Source organism: Gavialis gangeticus, unplaced genomic scaffold (assembly GCF_001723915.1).
Source record: "Gavialis gangeticus isolate Ggan-Ray unplaced genomic scaffold, GavGan_comp1, whole genome shotgun sequence".
Taxonomy (NCBI): Eukaryota; Metazoa; Chordata; order Crocodylia; family Gavialidae; genus Gavialis; species Gavialis gangeticus.
This window is the reverse complement of record NW_017728997.1, coordinates 16,277,835-16,296,111: the sequence shown is the minus strand read 5'-3', so window position 1 is coordinate 16,296,111 and position 18,277 is coordinate 16,277,835. Positions and strand designations below refer to the sequence as shown.

The window sequence follows — 18,277 nt, the reverse complement described above, 5'->3', positions numbered from 1 at the left end:
GAGGAAACAACCGTTTAAATTATTTCAGAAAAAGAAACTAATGGTTGATATGTCAAGAAGTGTCAAACCATTAACCCTGATATGTAAGAGTTGTGAAAAAAGTGACACCAGTCCAGGAGCGCTACCGAAAAGAATTGGAGTGGAAAGGTCTGAGCCCGGCCCCGGCTTCATTACGAGTCGCCACAGGTTACGAACAAAAGACAAACACAACTTTTGTCTGACTGGGTGTTGTTAGTTACACATTAACAAAAAACCATTCTTCCCAGGAGGGCATCAAACAGATGTGAAAAACAAAAATGAACATTAGTTGAGTCATAAATGTGCTCATTCAGTGTTCAAATGGCAGGCCAAATCATTTGGACTTTTCTGCATCAAAAAGTAGTTTTAGTTCCTTTGGAAAACAGGAAACTTTTTCTTCTATCGGGATAGATGTCTATTCACTGAAAACCTGTCCCCTCGTCACGTTGTCCTTTCACTATAAATGAGCTCTGCTCTATACTATACCCTGAGGCACGCGTAAAAGAGATTATGTATGTCGAGACAGCACAAATTAACTCCTTAAGTATTATGGCAACTCCGTTTTCAGTCTATAGGAGTACATATCTTAAGGAGCTATGAAAGAAAACAAAGATAGATAGATATATATATATATATATAACTCAACAGTCCTAGCAATTTATAATGCATATACAATTGTTCACCTGCATCCTTTTGATTCTCTATATGAAAGAGAGAGAGCGACAAGGAGAGAAGAGAGAGAAACAAGAACAGATATGCAGGATTAATGAGCAAGTGGACCAAAATGCCCCGCAGTTATGTGTGATATATGACATTTGAAAAGGAAAAAAAAAAGTTGCCCCCTTCACTCCCACCACCCAGAAGCATGGCATCACCAAAACGGCTCCTTTCACAGGGGTGAAAGAAAATGCTGCACGAATAGAAAATTAGTGAACTCAGTGAGCTAAGCTCTGGGAACATACGACTGCTAAGTTTGCATGTCCCAGCCAGAGCTTGGTGTAAAAGAATAAATAAAAAAATCTAGAGAGAGAACAAATAAAAGCATTTCTGCTTGAGAGAGAACAGACGGAAGACATGTAAGATCTGATGTACAGAGAAAGGACAGCTTTATATGATCTTATATACAGGAGCGTTTCAAGATCGTATACACCGGAAAAGGGATGCCTTTTTCCAAATGTCCTTTATCTGACCTCTAGCTCATTGTTTCCCAGTGTAGCTGCTACCTTTTGATTGTGTACCAGTGACAAGTACTTTACAAATTGGGGTTACACAGAAGCAAAGTAAAAATGCATTCAGGTCACAGACATAAAGAATAAACTGAAAAAACTTACAGACAATCGGAGTTCATCACAAACAAATGGCTTAATTGTCTAACCTGTTTTAGGCTGATAAAAAGTGACTGGACTTCTCACACTGGGTTTCACAGACAGAAGCAACAGACAAGCCAATGCTAAAAGACTTGAAGCAAGGAAAGTGAGTTGGTTTGGATCTGGATTTTCTTGGAGTAATGAAAACAGAAAGAGTGAAGACAGCATGGAGAGGAGGGTGGTAGGTACTCACGAATGGTTAAATCCATCACTTGAGAGGCCAAGCAGAAGACAGGATGCTCATACATTTCTCTCTTTTTCCCTATAAAAGAGGATTTGGGCATGCAAGAGGCTTAGGTCAGAGGTAAAGAGGTTATAGGTCAGAGGAAAACTTTATATTAGCTTAAGAGGAAAATAGCTGTAGAGTATTTTGGGGTACACACAGGATAAAAGGAAAAAAAAAAAAGGAGAGCTTTAAAATTGGAGATCTATTGGATTAACCATTCAGCATGCCCATGAGTCACAGAAGAGGTTGTGACCATGATTGTAGAGGTTTATTCTGGATTGTTTGCAAGAATATAATGATCCAAACATCATGAATAGAAGGAAGTAGAATTCCATTGAATTAAGGCTCCGAGATACTAAGGGTTTTGGCCTTCAGTATCTAAGGCTTTTGCAGGTATTTCTTCATAAACATAGCCTCAAGCAGTTCTGCTGCTAATATTTCCTCCTGCGCCGCCAGGAATTTCTGAAATGCTTGGATGGCCAAGTTTAAACCATTTTGGTTTCAAAATCGCATGCTGTGTAGACAAAGGCATCTCATGGAGGCAACTCTTTTGGAAGCGAACTGGTTTGTACCTTGTCGTGGACTATGCTCATGAAAGAAAACCTGATGCATGCAGCTGGCGGATGTTGGGTTGTTTGGAGTAACAATCCCAGCATGCTTTGAAATTGGTGTCACAACCACTTTTATAGCGGCAACATAGAAAAGTGGCTGTGGCCAATCACGAATAAGGGAGGAGAGAAGCAGAAGAGAGCAAGTAGTGTGGAATGAAGAATTTCTCTGAAAAGGTAGCTGGAAAAAAAAAGTTTGTTGCTTCAAAGTATCCCCAGACCTAAAAGTCACAGTGCAAAAAGGAGGGCAGATAATTAACACAACCAAGAAGAATTGAGGCACAAAAGGAAAGTACACACTAACTGTTCTACTTTGGAAATGAATGCATTTTTACTTACAGATCATAAAGTTTGTTTTTTGCATAGATTTATCTGAAAGAAGAGAGCAAATCTTACCAACGGGTTAGGGATATTTGCACAGAGACCTAGGGAAGCCAGCATTTGGTAGCAGCAGCCATCAAAACAAAAGTTGTTTTCACTCCGAGTCCTTCTCCGTCCTTGTCAAGTATATTTAAACATTGCATTTTACAGAAAACACCAATTAAAATATCCTGTGAAGTTGAGTGCTTCGATAAATTGCCTGATAATACAGTGCTTATTAAACCTCCATTTCTTCTCTATTTTTGTCACTCATTACCAAGTCAAGAGTTGATAAACATCCTTTTAGTGCCCAATTCTTAAGTGTTTCTCACTGGATGCATAACAACGAATTCATTACCACTGGTACACAATTTGCATCGTCAGACAGAAAAAAATAGAAAAAGAGAGGACATGTCATGTACAGCACCTGGACAATTTGATGCGTTATAACCCAGTTCCTCATATAAGCAAGAACCAGGAGCAAATCATAGAGGGATTTCTCCACTTTCTGTAATATCTGAGAGACATACAACATGGATCTAGCTTTAGGAAAGCCTCTTTAATCTCACACAACACCACTGCAGAACATACATTTCATTGTAAGCAGAGTTCTCAGTTATCGGCACAGAAGAAGTTGTTCAGGAATTTCAGATTGTTGAATAGCAGCCAACAAGGTAACAATGAAAAGTGATTAACATGTAATCATCTATTGAATTATAGCGCTCCAACAAACAATATATCCTCTGGCAAGTTTTAAAATGTCTTTTTGATGGCTACATGTGTCTCTGGTCACCAGTTATTATTCCCCCATAACTTAAAAGGTCAGTAATATCAGCGACGTTGGATTTAGAGTGACAAGAATGAAATCTGATGCAAGTATGGGACCAACGATCAATGACTTGCACTAGGCACAAAGGAAAGGCAATGAAACACTATCCAGCAAAAGACATTTTAAGTTTTCTACAACCCAATAAGCAGAGATAAAGCTTTTTTTTGTTTGTTTTTGATTCTTGTATTTCGATTGTTCCCTGCACTCCAATGTCACAAGCAATTAGTTGCATTTTACTTTCCAGCTATGAAGATGACATCCCATGTATTTCTTAATTTGTTTTTTAAAACGATGACACGCGTATGAATGCTGTACCACTGGCCAAATGCACTAACAGTCAAATGAAGCTGGGAGTCTGTTAACTGTTTCATCTCTTTTTCCCCCCAGAAAAAGAAATATTTTACCCAACCTCTACTCTCCATTGCTTTTAAGCAAATCAACACTGCAAGAATGCTCCATAGCCAATTCTGTTTTCTGTTCAAGTGGAAAAAAGTATTTAATTTTTTTTTTAAAAACAGCTGCCAGCCATAGTCCCCACCTAGAAACATTGCAAAATTGTAATGTCACAAAGAAATTGCCTTACCTTCAATTTTGGCATACTCTGATAGTCGAGTATAGTTGACTAAAGCTGCCTGCTCCAAGCATCTACGGATGACTGTTTTTACCTCCTCTTGAGGAACTGGAGTAACTATGTCTTTCATAAGGACCTTGACATAAGAAAAACTGATTTGTTGTGGCATCAGGCATTCACATAATTGATCACTGTGGATTTTTTGTATGCTCAACAAATTCATGCATTTCCACTGCTCATGCAGCCTGGCTGCTGGTCCCTGACTACAGGGCTCGATTTTGTGGTTCAGACAGTAGGAACTCTGGCTTTTGGGTCCAGAAGCGGCCGATTCTGGCCCCACAGAGGATGCAGTCCAAGTGCTTTATTGCAGATGGGAAGCTTTTTTGGAACCATTTAACATAACACTTAAAAAGACTGATTCTACCTCGTTATGCCAGTATTAGAGCAGCATGACCCCGATTCCATAGACTATCAAGTCCAAAGGAAAAAAAGTGGTTTTGTGAAAGGGAAAATTAGGTTCATAACATTCAAAATTCTCCATCAACTGCACTCGTTCATATAATTGCAACATCAACCAATTGACATAATTAATAATGCAGCATTACCTAGTCTGACCTGTGCATACGTGCATACTTTAAGGCCACGGAAACTCTCCTGCATGGGGGACTGTGTATGCCTACAGGATTTTAAAACAACCTTGTTATTCTTATGCTTACCCTTTCCAGTAGCGAGAGAGTAGCTTTTAATGCACCTTCTGGTCGGCCAAATGGAAAGCAATACCTAGAAAAACATATGATTTGAAAGATTAGTTGGGTGCTTGGGGCTTACTGGCTCAGACGTGCCAGTAAGCTGAACAGTGACACAATAAGAAAGATGCTCTCTGAAATGGGACAGGTGGGCCCTCTGCCCCTGCTTGACAGAGTGAGACCCTCCGCACCTTGGCTCAGGGCCTGGTGCTTGAATCAGATTAGGTCCCTCACTCTTTGGTAGAAACTCTCAGAAACTGTCTGTGTGCCCCGATCTGCGGTCTGAAGGATGGAGCCCAAGGCTCCCGTCAGCGGGAAAATGAAATGATGGGTGACTGGTAAGAGTAGGTAGTCTTCCAGCTCATTAGATCTGGCTGTCAACTGGGAGAGGGAGAGTGTCTAGCTCTACCAGGAAGGGGTTAAATACCATTTCATTGCAATAAAAGGGAAAAGGGATTCCCAAAAAAGGATGGGATAAGTGACTTCAAGCTGGGAAACTACTGATCCCATCATAATCTCGGGCCATAACTAATTGCTTGAACTGACTACTTTATTTTTGAAAGTGGCATTTGATTTTCATGAAGCTTTATGTCAGCCCTCATCTGAAGAATTGGGGATGACCACTGCACGAAAATGCCCCTTTGTCAGAGGGGATCTTATCACCTATAAAGGCGGGTGGTATCTGTTGTTCCCATAATTATACCATCCCTGGGGGCAAGAAAAACAATAACTGTCTGTCTTTACATTTGGGGGAGATGGGGAAAGACTGCTATTAAGCAGAAGGGGATGGATGGGAAAGGGCAAGAAATAAGACGCAGGGTGTTTCAGTATTGCATTAAAATTATTGATCTAGTCTGATTCCTCACCATGTCTGAGGCCCATGTGGGCAAGACATGCTGAAATACCTCAAAGGAGTGCAACTTCTGCTAATCCGCTGCAAACACATTTGTGCCTTCTGCAGCATCCACAACATGCTCAGTTGTTTGACACTGTGCATACTGCTTTTGCAGAGAGATAAGAAGTTGCTGCCTTGGAAATTTAGTTTCTAAGATGCTGTGTCTGTGGGACAGAAACTAGAGGAAATGCACCCTCCTTTGCTGTAAGCTGGAAGCTTGTCTTTACCTAAAATGCGTGATTTGATTCTCCAGGAGTAAACGGAGCCTTTCCTTGATTTCTTCAAAACGCTCCTTCTCGTCTACCGTTACAGTTCCTATTCCATCAGGCCTGAAGGAAAAATGCCATGAATGACTCAAACGTCACCCCATGACCCCGGTAAGTCATCTGTACAGCAAACAAGATACTGCATTTTCTGGAAATGGGGATCATCGACTATTAGAACCAGAATATAATGAACGTGCTAGGGGAGGGAGCACTTTGTAGCATGTATGCTTTTCAATAGCAAAATCATTGCTTTTCTGCACATTGCAGAAAATAAAACAAAACAATGTGGTTCTTTCTTAAATATGCACGTACGGTACTGACTACAGTGGAAACTTTCACTCAGCGGAGACTGCAGGATCGGACCCACTGCTCCATTAAATGAACAAATAATTTCCATAGAAAACAAAGGCTCTGCAACATTATCAAAGCACAAAGGGATTCATAGTAAAAAGACCCACAAACCACACCGGTATTAAACTCATAGATAATAAGCACATAAAACTGCAGCACTCATTCATTTCCTTCCCGTAAAAGGAGGGAGCAGTTAGTCTAGCATACAGAAATGTGTCTAAATAACAGTTTGCATTTAAGAGCAAAATCTCTTTTTCAGTAATGTAACACATTACAATACTAAGCGATTAATGAATTTAATCGGCTCCTGGATGAATAATTGCCAGGTGCTCTTCTTTCATCAGTGCACAGGACTGTATTATGAACGAGGCCGCCAGGCACAGCTCCCGTGGGGTATTTTGCATCTTCCTCCGAGCACAGTGTGCAAACAAACATTTCCTGCCCTGCTTTTCTTGTGGAGCAGGTAGGGGATGTGGACAGTCCCCGTGCCAATTGCTTCCTCTCCTTGCTTCGAAGCCCTTGTTACTCTGCTGATTTAAACAAACTCTGGATTTATACCTACATGAAGGAAGATACCGGCTGCCCCCGCCCCCTGCTGCTTCCTCCTCCCCCCGTTAAAATATACTCCACATTATAATCCACGGCGAGTGTAGAGGGCTAGTCTAATCCATCCACCAAAGAAATCAGGAGCCTAGACAATCAACATCACTGCTCTCTATTATTGACAAGAAAAGCGTAGGGACTGATGTATGACTGTGTACGCTACACCGGCACAGTCTCTTTTCAGGCAAGAGAAGAAGTCTTAAAACTGAACAAATGTGCTTACTAAAAGGCCTCCTCCAGTGTTCAGCTTAAGCTGTGTAAATCCTTAGTACTAGACTGGTTCGTTTATACAAAGGACTTGGCAAGGGATTACAAAGCTTCTAATGAACCTCCTGTCAGGGGTTAATTGGTTAGCTTTATTTTCCTTTTAAAGAATCAAAAGGCCCTAAACTAAAAAAAAAAAAAAAACAACCCCTCTAAAAATGAAAAAAAGCATACAATCTGTACAGTCATCTCTCATTGACCTTACACGCAGAAAGCTCTTAATATGACAAATATTAGCTCTGATGTTACAATACAGGTAGAAACGTATTTCTTAAAAACACAAGCAGAGATCCTAACAAAATCTCAATGGACTTTTCATTGCCTTCCTCTAAGTGCTAACCAGAAATTAAATAACACAAGTTAAAGCCCAGAATAGAGAGGCCCAAATTTTACAATGGATGCATTTAAATTTAAATCAGCCTTTCCATTAGAAACTCCTATTTGCCTATTTATTTCCCAATGTCAGCTGCAAACAAAAATGGATTTAAGTTGAATTTAGGAAATATCATCTCAGCTGGGGAACAGATTTTTTTTTTTTAATAATTTTGGAAATATAAATTTGGTCTCATTAGTACATAATTAGGTCTAGTTATTCTAAAGAAGCAGGAAAGCCATGAGAAACTAATTAGATCTGGAATTTAAAAAATAGCAGCTGAAGATGCTCCGTGCATTTTGACTTCCCTATGGTTAGCATTCAGGCTGCGTGCGTGCGCCGGCCCTCAGGTATGCACGGGAGCCCTTCTCAGCACCGGGGGGAATCCAGTTTGCTTGCAACGGGAGCAGCATGTTTTTCAAGATGCTCCTTGCTGAACACTACCTAGCAAAAGGGCAGGTTTCAAGCCCTCCTTTGACTTTTGGCCACTCCAATGTTCTCAACAGCTCATGGGAAATCATTAAGGTTAATGGTAGGAACCGCAGAAAATGAAGCTGAAAGCACTTGCCACCATTTTCTAGTGGGCTGGAAAAATTGAGGAAGTTTAGTGACCGCAGGTTGGGTCAATAAACCCTCAAGTGACAGAGGTTTACTTAAAGGTCATGCAAGATGTCAGGTGAGCCTAAATGCAGGCTTGTTTTCCAAGCAGTGGCATATGTGGCAAAAGCCAGCTCAACTAGGTAGGTCTCTTTCTTTCTTAAAATGTTCGACAAAATTCAAGCCCACTATAGGCGATGGGCTTGGCACATATGCCAAGAGCCATCTCAACTAGGTAGGACCCTTTCTTTTTTAAAATGTCCAAAAAAAATCTTTTGGTTCAAATCTAGTTTTATTCTTGAATTTAAAGTTTATTTAAACAATATGGCTGTCAGCCTGCAGAGGGCATGGCTTTCAGCACTCCAGCTCATTTTCTACTGACTTCAGAGAGAGCAGATTTGGGCCCATGGCATTTGCCCAGGTCAATCCAAAACTCATGCATGCAAAGGAAGGCTTTCCACTGACTACAGCGGGCTTGAATGTGGATGCATCGGGCCATTTAGCACTGATTCCAGCCTCTTGCAATGCCCTGGCACAGCAGCATCCTGCAAGTTCGAGGTAGCAGGCTGCATTTTCTGTGCTTTGGCAGTTTTCATTTGAAAGGATGGCCCAATTGAAAACTCCAGATGGGTCTGCGGGCAGCCCTGTGCTTTTCTAGTTCAGAGTTAATATCCTTGAGCTTATCCAGATTAAGATATAATACCCTAACCGACTGTATTGAGACACAAACCTACCCACCTAGCTGCAAGAAGAGAAAGCCTTTTTAAAAATAGCATCCACCACACTTTGTTTGCACTAAAATATTAGGCCTTGCATTTTTCTCATGCCTTTTTGGAAGCCAGGGTGCCAACCATGGGCATTTTAACCCAAGTGCAAGGTTTCCTTCTGCACAGTGCCTTGCGCCGCAGAGCGGCATGCTATAAACCACCACTCGCTCCTGTATATCATGCTGCTGCAAACTTGAGACAATCTACAGGTCAACTGTAGCCATTTTTGGAGCGGCACGGATGTCTGGAAGGGCCTGCCAACTGCGAGCCATCACAACTGCAAGGACTTCCTTTCTCAAACAGCTGTGGACTATATTACATCTGACATGATGAGCATCTCTTGAATCTACCTTTCAAATTTTCGGCAAACCATTTTCTCACTGTCCTTCACAAAGTTGACATTTTCGGCAGCATGATAGGAAAGATGTCATGTCGGCTGCTTTTCAAGTTGTTGTCACAGTGGTTAGCACCAGTTCTGTCATCTTTACTCTCCTCACAATCTCCCATCTTGAGCCATGTCACAAATAATAATACTTGCAATGTTTTTGTCAAATTTCAAATACTATCACCCAGCTGCACATCTTCAGATTTACTAGTTATGTTAATTTTTGTTGCTCATCTCCCCAGAAGCTGAAGCATTAGGAACTCATTAATTAGTGACAAATGCAGGGATATAGATAGAACTATATAAACAGCACCAAAAGCCTTGCACTTAATTTATTAACTTGATTTTTTTTAAACCTAATTAAACACGAATCATTAAAGTCAAATGCATCTTAAAAACTGAATCATTTGGAGGAAGCATATTTATTTTTCTTTCTGCAAAGGGCAAGAAAGGTTATATAAGCTAGCCTTGCTATAATTTCATACTCATTTGTGTCCTAGACAATTCCAATACACAGCTGATGGTTCGTAAAGACATCCTCAAGAGAAGGTCAAGCCTCATAAATTAATTTATTTTTCCAGCTGGTACTAGTTATTTTTATTCAACAAAGGTTTCCTGTCAACTTTAAATTTGATATTTATTTTACATATAGAATCACAGCTTTCTGCAGCTAGTAAAATTTCTGCAGTTATGTCTAGCTACCACGCAACGATAGAAAATGAACGTGCACACACAGAGGGCATGTATGTTATAGTGGTCTGGACAATGATAAGGAATTGGAGAAGACAAATTGTGAAAGAGGTATTGCACCCATATTTGATTTAAATAAAAACCTATATGTAGACGTTTAGAGATCCATGCAGCCAGGCACACAGTGCCCATGTCTCTCTCTTCGGATTAATGTCAACATACAACAACACGAATGCCTCAGATTTGAATGATAACAGATCTTTTTTACCAATACTCTATTCATCCTGTCTCTGAAAGTATGGCATACATAGGGAAATGGATATTAATATGTATATTAAAACAAGCCCCAAATGGCACCTTTTTAGAAAAGACGCTTTCTGTTATAGGCTTATAGTACAGCCCACACATATGTGTGCTTTCACTATACATATTTAACATGAAAACTTTTAGATATTTGTCATCTGCGTATGTCCAGTTTTATATGTTGGACCTTGAACTTTAAAGTTTCGAAACTATTTTGTAAAAAAGGAAATTGCAAAATTAAACATTTTTCCCTCTCTCAAAAAGTAAATTTTGCTTCTTCTTTTAGTTTAGACTGTTTGTGAAAAATCATGGGGTTAATTATAAATTATAATTAGGACCTGTGATCCTAAGGCCAATGCTTCATTCCATAAGCCATACCTCCCCCACCATGCCCTTTTCTAATTATACCCTGTATGCCTCCAGGGCTGGTTTTGCTGCTAAAACAAATATATCAAAATGATTTTTTAACGAAGACTAATACATGAAGCAATAGCATGCATTTGTATGCAATTATACATCTACAGTATAGCTCCTTTGGGTTAATCTCTTTGACATTAGCCTGTTTGAAACACTGAAGTCACTTAGAAAAGAAAAGACAATGTCTTTTACACCTTTTGGGTTGAACAAGTCTATGCTGCATCACTGGGGAAATTCTTCTCTACAAACAGGGAATAAACCTCTGCATGTGCTACAACCACTGACATGCACAGCAGACCTGATAAAAGAAACCGTGTCAAAAATCAATGCCAAAAGACTGATTTTAACTAACAAAAGACAACTCAACGATAAAGCAGTCGCTCTCTCCAGCTCCCTGCCTTTTACAGCCAGGCACAGCTCACGGGATACAGTTAATATCACTGACGATGGTAAGGCATTAACCCCAAAAAGGGAGGTCTGCAAGCAACCCCGCTAGCTTTGCTGGGACTTGCACTTGGCTTCCTTGAAAGGACTGGCCAGATTTGCCTGAGTCTTGTGAAACTACGTGATGCACCACACGCTGTTTAAAAAGCCTATTTTCTTTTGGGATTTTCTTCTCTCCATCTTTTCTGAGTGGGATTTTAAAAATAGCCCCAGTGCCCACCCTCCATTTATGACACTAGGTAGCATTAAGAAGGAGAACTGCTTTGCTGCTATAACTTTTGCTTGATTTTCACTTCTAATTTCACCTCGTGCTGTGATGCTTTGTGAGCTGATTCAAGGCTCATTGCTTTACAAGTGCAATATGCATCCTTGATGTACCATGGCTGGAACGAATGGATGCCGAACACTGACACCCTAAACCCATTGTAACGAAGCATGTCAGTAGTTAATGCAAAGCACTTTAGCTGAGGCTCGCAGACACCGCTCATCATCTCAGCCAATATAACAGCTTGTATTGTGAAGAAGTCAAGAGCATGTCCGCAGCAGCGTGAGTGCATACCTATCGTGCATCTGGTTCGTATTTGGAGCTGTGATATAATGAGGACTACTGGACTACACGTTGCATGGCTTTGTTAACCCATGACTTTCTGTTAAAATGTATCAACATGATATTATGGAAATATTAATCCAAGAATAAATTTAGACTCCAGGAGAGCATCTTGAGATATTAGGAACACGTAGAACTGGCCAAAAGTTTATGAAATTTCTATTGCATTTTAATTTGTTTTTTTTTTGTTTTTTTCCAATTACAAAAAATTTTTTCCTCCATTTTAATCTAGCCCTCACAAAGTCTTGCCATTGAGCATCAAATAGTTAATTAGAATATAATTAAGAAATCTCTAAAACTATTACAGACATATTTAATGATGCATGGTCCAGAGATCTTTTTTCAAGCAGTCATATTTCTCCTGATCTTATAACTGGAAATGAAATAATTGCAAGGGGTGCCAACTTTTTTTTTCTTTTGAAAGTCAATGTAATGTTTCTGAAAATAAACTGAATCTAGAGCAGGGAGTGCACTGACTCCCCAGTGTGCAGAAACTGGACAATATTTGTGATACTGTTGGCTGGACAGACTCTTGGTGGCTCAAACGGAGAGCCCCAACAGTCCAGGTCACTGAACAACTATCAGATACCGATGACCAACTTCCATTCACTACTGGGGGAGAATCTATTCAACATGGGGTCCAAGTGACGATGAAGTCGATGCCCAACTATCAGACAAGCCAGCCAGTCCTTAATATTTAAAAATTCAAAATTTCCATTCTGTTTTCAATTGACTAGGACAAAAATATACCCAAACCCAGAAAAGCAGCACCATTTCAACCAGCTGTTACCATTTAAAAAAAAAGATGTTACTGCTGTTGCACAGTTCAAGTAGAAACAGCCATACTTACAGCCAAGACAACACCTTAAAAATAAAAAAACCCTATTCTATCTAGCATCTAGGACACTCACTTCAGACACAGGAGACCTGCGCTCCATTCCTTGCTCCACTGTGCACTTCCAACAGTTTGTTATCTTTCTATTGGTTGGACTGATTGTGTTTCCGGTAGAAGGATGGGCTCATGGCACAGTTACTCCATGCCTCTGCTCCCCATCTGTTGAAGAGGGATCAGTGCACTGTGATACCCAGGGAGATTACAATAAAAATATTTCAGGACTGGAAGGGAGCCCCTGGATCCTACAGCCCAGCCTGCAGTTATCAGAGGCAACCATGTCATATAATCCCTTTAAAAATGGATGAAACTCCATTTTACACCTATTGCGGTGATTTTTATTCTTTTTAGAACACAGTTATATTAAAGGACCGCTGCAGTTATACTAAAGGATTAATATTGTCAAATGCCACAGAAATGGGGACCGTGCAAAAGATCTAAAATCAACAGCTATCACTACAGATTTGAATGGCACAGTATATACACATATCTCTCCAACCACTCTTAGGTTGGAGAGATTTGTACCAGTTTTGGAGAATTCCTGTCTTTAAACTGGCTAAATTTTTCAAGCTGGCAGAATTTACGTGCGCTCACTGAAACCTGGTTCCAAAGTACTATGATCATGTCGCTAGAAGGTCACAATTTCCTTCATTTCAGTGAACTTCAACTAGCAGTGGTAATAGGTAATTACTCTAGACTTTAGCAGCTTTGGGCACACACATTCTTGGTTTCTCCAACTGTGACATGCATGTATGCCAGACAGGCAGATGCGGGCAGAATGTAAACCCTAGAATAATAAAAAATGACACTTTTAATTTTATTTTTCCCCTTTCGTATTTTAAAAGCACGGGTAAAAATATGACCAGAACTCAGTGGAATCTACTATGGGGATGGAAAGGATTTACCTTCCTTCCTCTGGAGTGTTACAGAGGTGTTGGTCTAAGGACAGAGGCAGACAAGACTCTTTGGGTACATCTGATATCTTTTATTAGTTAGTATATTTGAGTTGGTCTAATAAAAGATATCAGATTTATCCAAAGAACCTCATCCTCCTCTGGAGTGGGCATTCGAAGCTTTCACAAGTATAACGACCATGGCAGCAGATAAAGAAAAAACAAAAAAACTTCCAGCTTGCAAACAAATATCCCAAATATCGTCAATATTGCTTTTTTCCCCCCCATTGCACATGATACAGCAACGAGGTCAGAGCAAAGCTAGAGGTGTATTCTGCACAGCCGCTGTTTTGTCCCTGTCCTGCACTGACACTGATCGGCTACCGCGGCTGTATTCATGAAGTAGGACCTTGGACAGCAGCTAGTTAGTCGCTTCTCCATGACGGCCTGTCATGCTGTCAGTCCTCTCCTTCGGGCTGTCCTGAACATCTGAATCACATTCTCTCTGCACTTTCTCACTGACTGCAAGCTACTGTTGTCTCACTGTCTGACCTTACACAAACACAATACAAACAGACAACCCACCTCAGCTCCATCACTGTCTATTGCTAATATAGGGGATTGATAGCCACATGGAATTATCTCTCCGCTCGACCTTCATTACCGGCACAGCATATTCCAACTGACAGCCAACCTCATTCAAGAGGAAGCTAAACTAACAGCGGAGGGTTTTGGTTGTTTTGGGGGTTTTTTTGCCCTCCAAGTGAAGTGAGTAACTTCCAGGTTTTAAATAAAGTCACATTCATATGCCCCTCTCAATAAAATGCTTTCATTAAATAGCAAGGTGTGTGTTTTCCCCTGGGGAGAACAGACAACTGTGAGCAAACAGGACCTGCAACCTTCAGCCTTTTGATTTCTAATTAGACATCTGCTAATGATTTGGTTATAGCAAAAAGGAAGGAGAGTGACAGCAAAACCCAACCTTCCCTTCATGATGCATGAATATTCTTTAAAAAATTGCTGCATTCACAGACATGACCTTTTTGTGTTATTACTGGCCTTGCAAGTAGCACCTAGAGAACACATCTAAAACTGGGGTCCTGCTGCCTTGGGAGTGGGGCAGACAACGAGTTTACAGACTGCTGCTTTTCTGCCTGCTGGTTTTAATCCAGGGCAGCCTTCTCCCAGAGCCAGCAAGACAGGGTAGTTATCCATACTCACTTAGTTTAACCTGCCATACCATTGACATAGGTGCACTGCTCTGTTACACCAGGGTCAGCAGAGTTCTGGCTGCTATATGGTCTGAATTAGAAATCCATTGATTTCAGTGGGCTTTGAATCAGGCTCCAAACATGGATCCTCTTCTATACACAGAGCCATGATGCATTCTGTGTATAGAAGAAGTAGGGCTAAGGAGCAGTGAACAGCCGATAATAACCTCGTCATGACAAGCACTCTTGTTTTGGCAGCATCTTCCCCAATTCACTTCTGTTCAGGTCATTTCTAGATAGCCTATTTGTCACACCCCCATTTGGAAAGAAACTGCAATGGCATAGCTGCCCAAAGTGCTGGGAGCCTTTTTACGACTGGATCGTTACATGGGGATTTGCACAGCTCTGGAACTATGCAAGTATTGGAAATGCAAAGTGCCCCGTGTGCTCTGGGACGGACGGTGCCTACACACCACACAATACAATCCTGTGCACTGCTCGTGCTCTCTCACTTACCTTTTTGGCTCTGGGTTCGGCTGGGACTTGGAATCTTTCCTTTTTTTGGACTCCTTTTTGGAATCCTTTTTTGTCTCCAGTTCAGTGGTAGAGGGGTTAGATTTGCCCCCCTCGCTGTCTGCACTTGGCTGTGACCCACCAAGCAACTCAGTCAGCAGTTGGCTTTGGGGAATGATTTCAAGGGAAGGGTGAAGGGAAGGGGGTGAAGTCAGCAGCAAAAGTAAAAGAAACAGAAGAAAGCAAGAACAAAGAAATGAAAATGATCCAACTAAAAACACAAAGCAGAAACTTGCAAAAGAAAGTCAGAACTCAAACAAAATTAAGGAAACAGAATCTGCCTCCATGACAAGACATAGAAAACCAACTGTGAATTGAATGGAAGTCTCGCAATATGAAATCCAGACAATGCATGTCATAATTCAGGGGGATGTTTACCCGAGAGTTTACAAAAAACACAATTATTTTATGGCACTCTCTTCCTCAGCAACACATATAGAATAGGGCACGATAGCTTCGGCTAAATGATGCAAATTGAAAAAAAAATTGGAGTAAGAAGCTGCAACAGCTCCTGTAGCTGTTAATAAAATACACAGAGGAAAGGAAACTTCGTAGAGCTACACTTCCTGATCACAGAAGCTTTGCTGTATTTGAGCATGGAATTGGCAAAGTATGAACCTAAACCTGCTGTAACAGCAAGATGTGGCTTGATATTTTGAACAATGCCTATGTGATTGAGGAACCAAAGTCCCACTGACTTCTAATGAGACTCAAGCTCCTAATTGCCTACATGACTTTCGTAAATGGGACTGACATGCTTCTGATCATTTGACCTGTGGCATTTCACTGGACCCTCTCATTTATTAACAGCTGCCGACACAGCAGATGATCTATTTCCATGTGCGTTGTGTATAACAGTGACAGGCGCTTCACCCACCTCTCCGGTATCCAGAATTGCACGTAACAGGTTTGTGGGTTACAACTTAAAATACCGTCATTCTGGATCTGAATGCACATTTTTATTGCTTACATTTAAACAAGGAGAGAAATAAACAAATACACCAATCATGCCACCACCAGCGCTGCTGCCAAACATCCAGTATGACAACAAATTGGGGGCTGTTGTGCATTATCGAAGGAAACCTAGTTTACAAAGCTATCCCTTGCTGGCATTTAGCTGCTAAATAGGAATAATTCCTTACCTGTTGCCATGAACATGGGATGCACAAAAGGCAAAGCTGTAGTGAAGCAAGGTGGGATCAATCATAGCTCCGTTTTCTGCGCGTTCGAGTAAATCTCGGAGGTAGCAGAGATGTCTGTGACAGCCTCTGACTCCATTACGTGCACAATACTCATCTAGCACAAATACCTGGCCAGGACTGAACCAGCCCTGTTTAGAAATAAAGAGACTTGATTTTAAATAAAGGTTGTTGAACGCAAGAGTTATTTGCTTTGGAGATGAAATGCTCAGCTGCTCTACCCCATGCTACAAACCGAACGGTAGGTAAAAGGCAAGGAGATTGGGGCCTGCATTTTTCAGTTCAAATGATGCACACTGTGTGGCATAAAACACCCAATATACACCTGCTATAACTCCAATGAAAAGCACCAACTTTAAAAGAAAAGGTTATTCCAAATGCTGCAGAATGGAGATTAGGGTCAGTGTTCAATTTCTATCATCAAAAAGTTTTTTTATTTTTCAGGAAAGACAAAGATTTGTTTATCCCCCCAGCACAAAGAGGCAATGTCCTTGCTTTTGGGAGGATATTGTACATTCAACCATGACCAAGATGATGTTCCTCTCCTGATCAAAACAGGGAGCAACTTTATCTCAACATTTAGCAAGTATAGAAATGCACTTAAGACACCTAAATAAGGGTCCACGGTCCTGGAAATGGAAATATCACATATTCCTCATTTCTGTGAGCAGGAACACAGATTGGATCCCACCTATAAAAGTCTCTAAGGTCAAAACTGATACACCTGGATGCAGAAGTGGCTTTGTTACTTCTTTCTTTTAACATCCAGCTCAACTTTGAGCCATTTTGGCACTTCTGCCTTAGTGCCCATGAGATTGGGCTTCAGGTGTGAAGTCGCCACGCTCCTGGTGACCTCAGCCACCCTGGTTGAGGTAGCATGAAGCTACAGGGACTCTTTGGGGACAATGCGTGTAGAAGATACCCCACCCATTTGCAAAAGCCCCTAGCTCAGATATGACTGTTCTCACAGAATGCTTTTCAAAACGCTGCAAAACCATCAATATTTACATGGAAATGTGGGTGCTACACGACTGATAAGATGCAGCTCTGGAATGCATCCGGCTGCAAAATCTTTCATCATTTAATTGAAAAGTTCCTGCAGCGGGCGGGAGAGTAGTTGAGGCGTGCACTGCCCCTATAGGCAACTTCGTTGCCACCCCATCTGCTACCCCAAATGCTACATCTCAGAAACAACACTGCTGTGAAAGATTAAGATATATTTTCTACCACTCAGATGACACCAAATCTTTTCTAGATGCCAAAATAGCTGCTTTGAAAAGAGTTGAAGAAATATCAATTAAGAGCTCAAAGGCATCGAAAGGGATTTGCTCATCCTTATTGGGCCAACTCCAAGACAGATTGAGAAAAGAATTGAAATAATGAGGGGGAAAATTACAGATATAGGAAATAGATACAGTTCTGGGATCACCAGAAAGTGCACGCTACAAAATTAAGATACCGAGCTATGGGGAAGGGGCACCATGGTAGAAGTCCATTTTTTGGCAGGGCTTTTTATCCTCCTTGTTTTCGCTGGTTTTTGCAAGCCCTCATTCCAGGCTGAGAATATGTTTCCTTCTGTTAGTCTGCGTTTCTTTTTGTTACATGCTATGATCATTTATTCTCCCCTCCTTTTCCCCCCACCAAGCTCAGGGCTTTGTAGAACAGGGAACAGGAGCATAAGAACGCCCCAATACAATCATTAAGCATATGCATGACTACCAGGGTGCACACAAATAGTCTCTATTCTACTCAATACTAAAGAAATGCGTTATCAAGCCCAGACTAAACATGAATAAAGAAATATTATGAGGAGCATGTGTAA

The 18,277-nt window shown here is 40.9% G+C and overlaps 1 protein-coding gene across 1 annotated transcript in view; it reads right to left on the bottom strand.

Annotated features, from left to right (window-relative positions):
• Window positions 1-18,277, bottom strand: part of CADPS (calcium dependent secretion activator) — a 290,593-nt gene that overhangs the window by 83,995 nt on the left and 188,321 nt on the right. The window contains exons 16-21 of the mRNA XM_019504584.1: window positions 16,399-16,586; window positions 5,848-5,949; window positions 4,696-4,759; window positions 3,992-4,115; window positions 1,579-1,647; window positions 702-719 (exon numbers count right to left, since the gene is read on the bottom strand). Coding sequence (XP_019360129.1) covers window positions 702-719; window positions 1,579-1,647; window positions 3,992-4,115; window positions 4,696-4,759; window positions 5,848-5,949; window positions 16,399-16,586 — 565 coding nt within the window. The remainder of the gene's footprint in view (window positions 1-701; window positions 720-1,578; window positions 1,648-3,991; window positions 4,116-4,695; window positions 4,760-5,847; window positions 5,950-16,398; window positions 16,587-18,277) is intronic.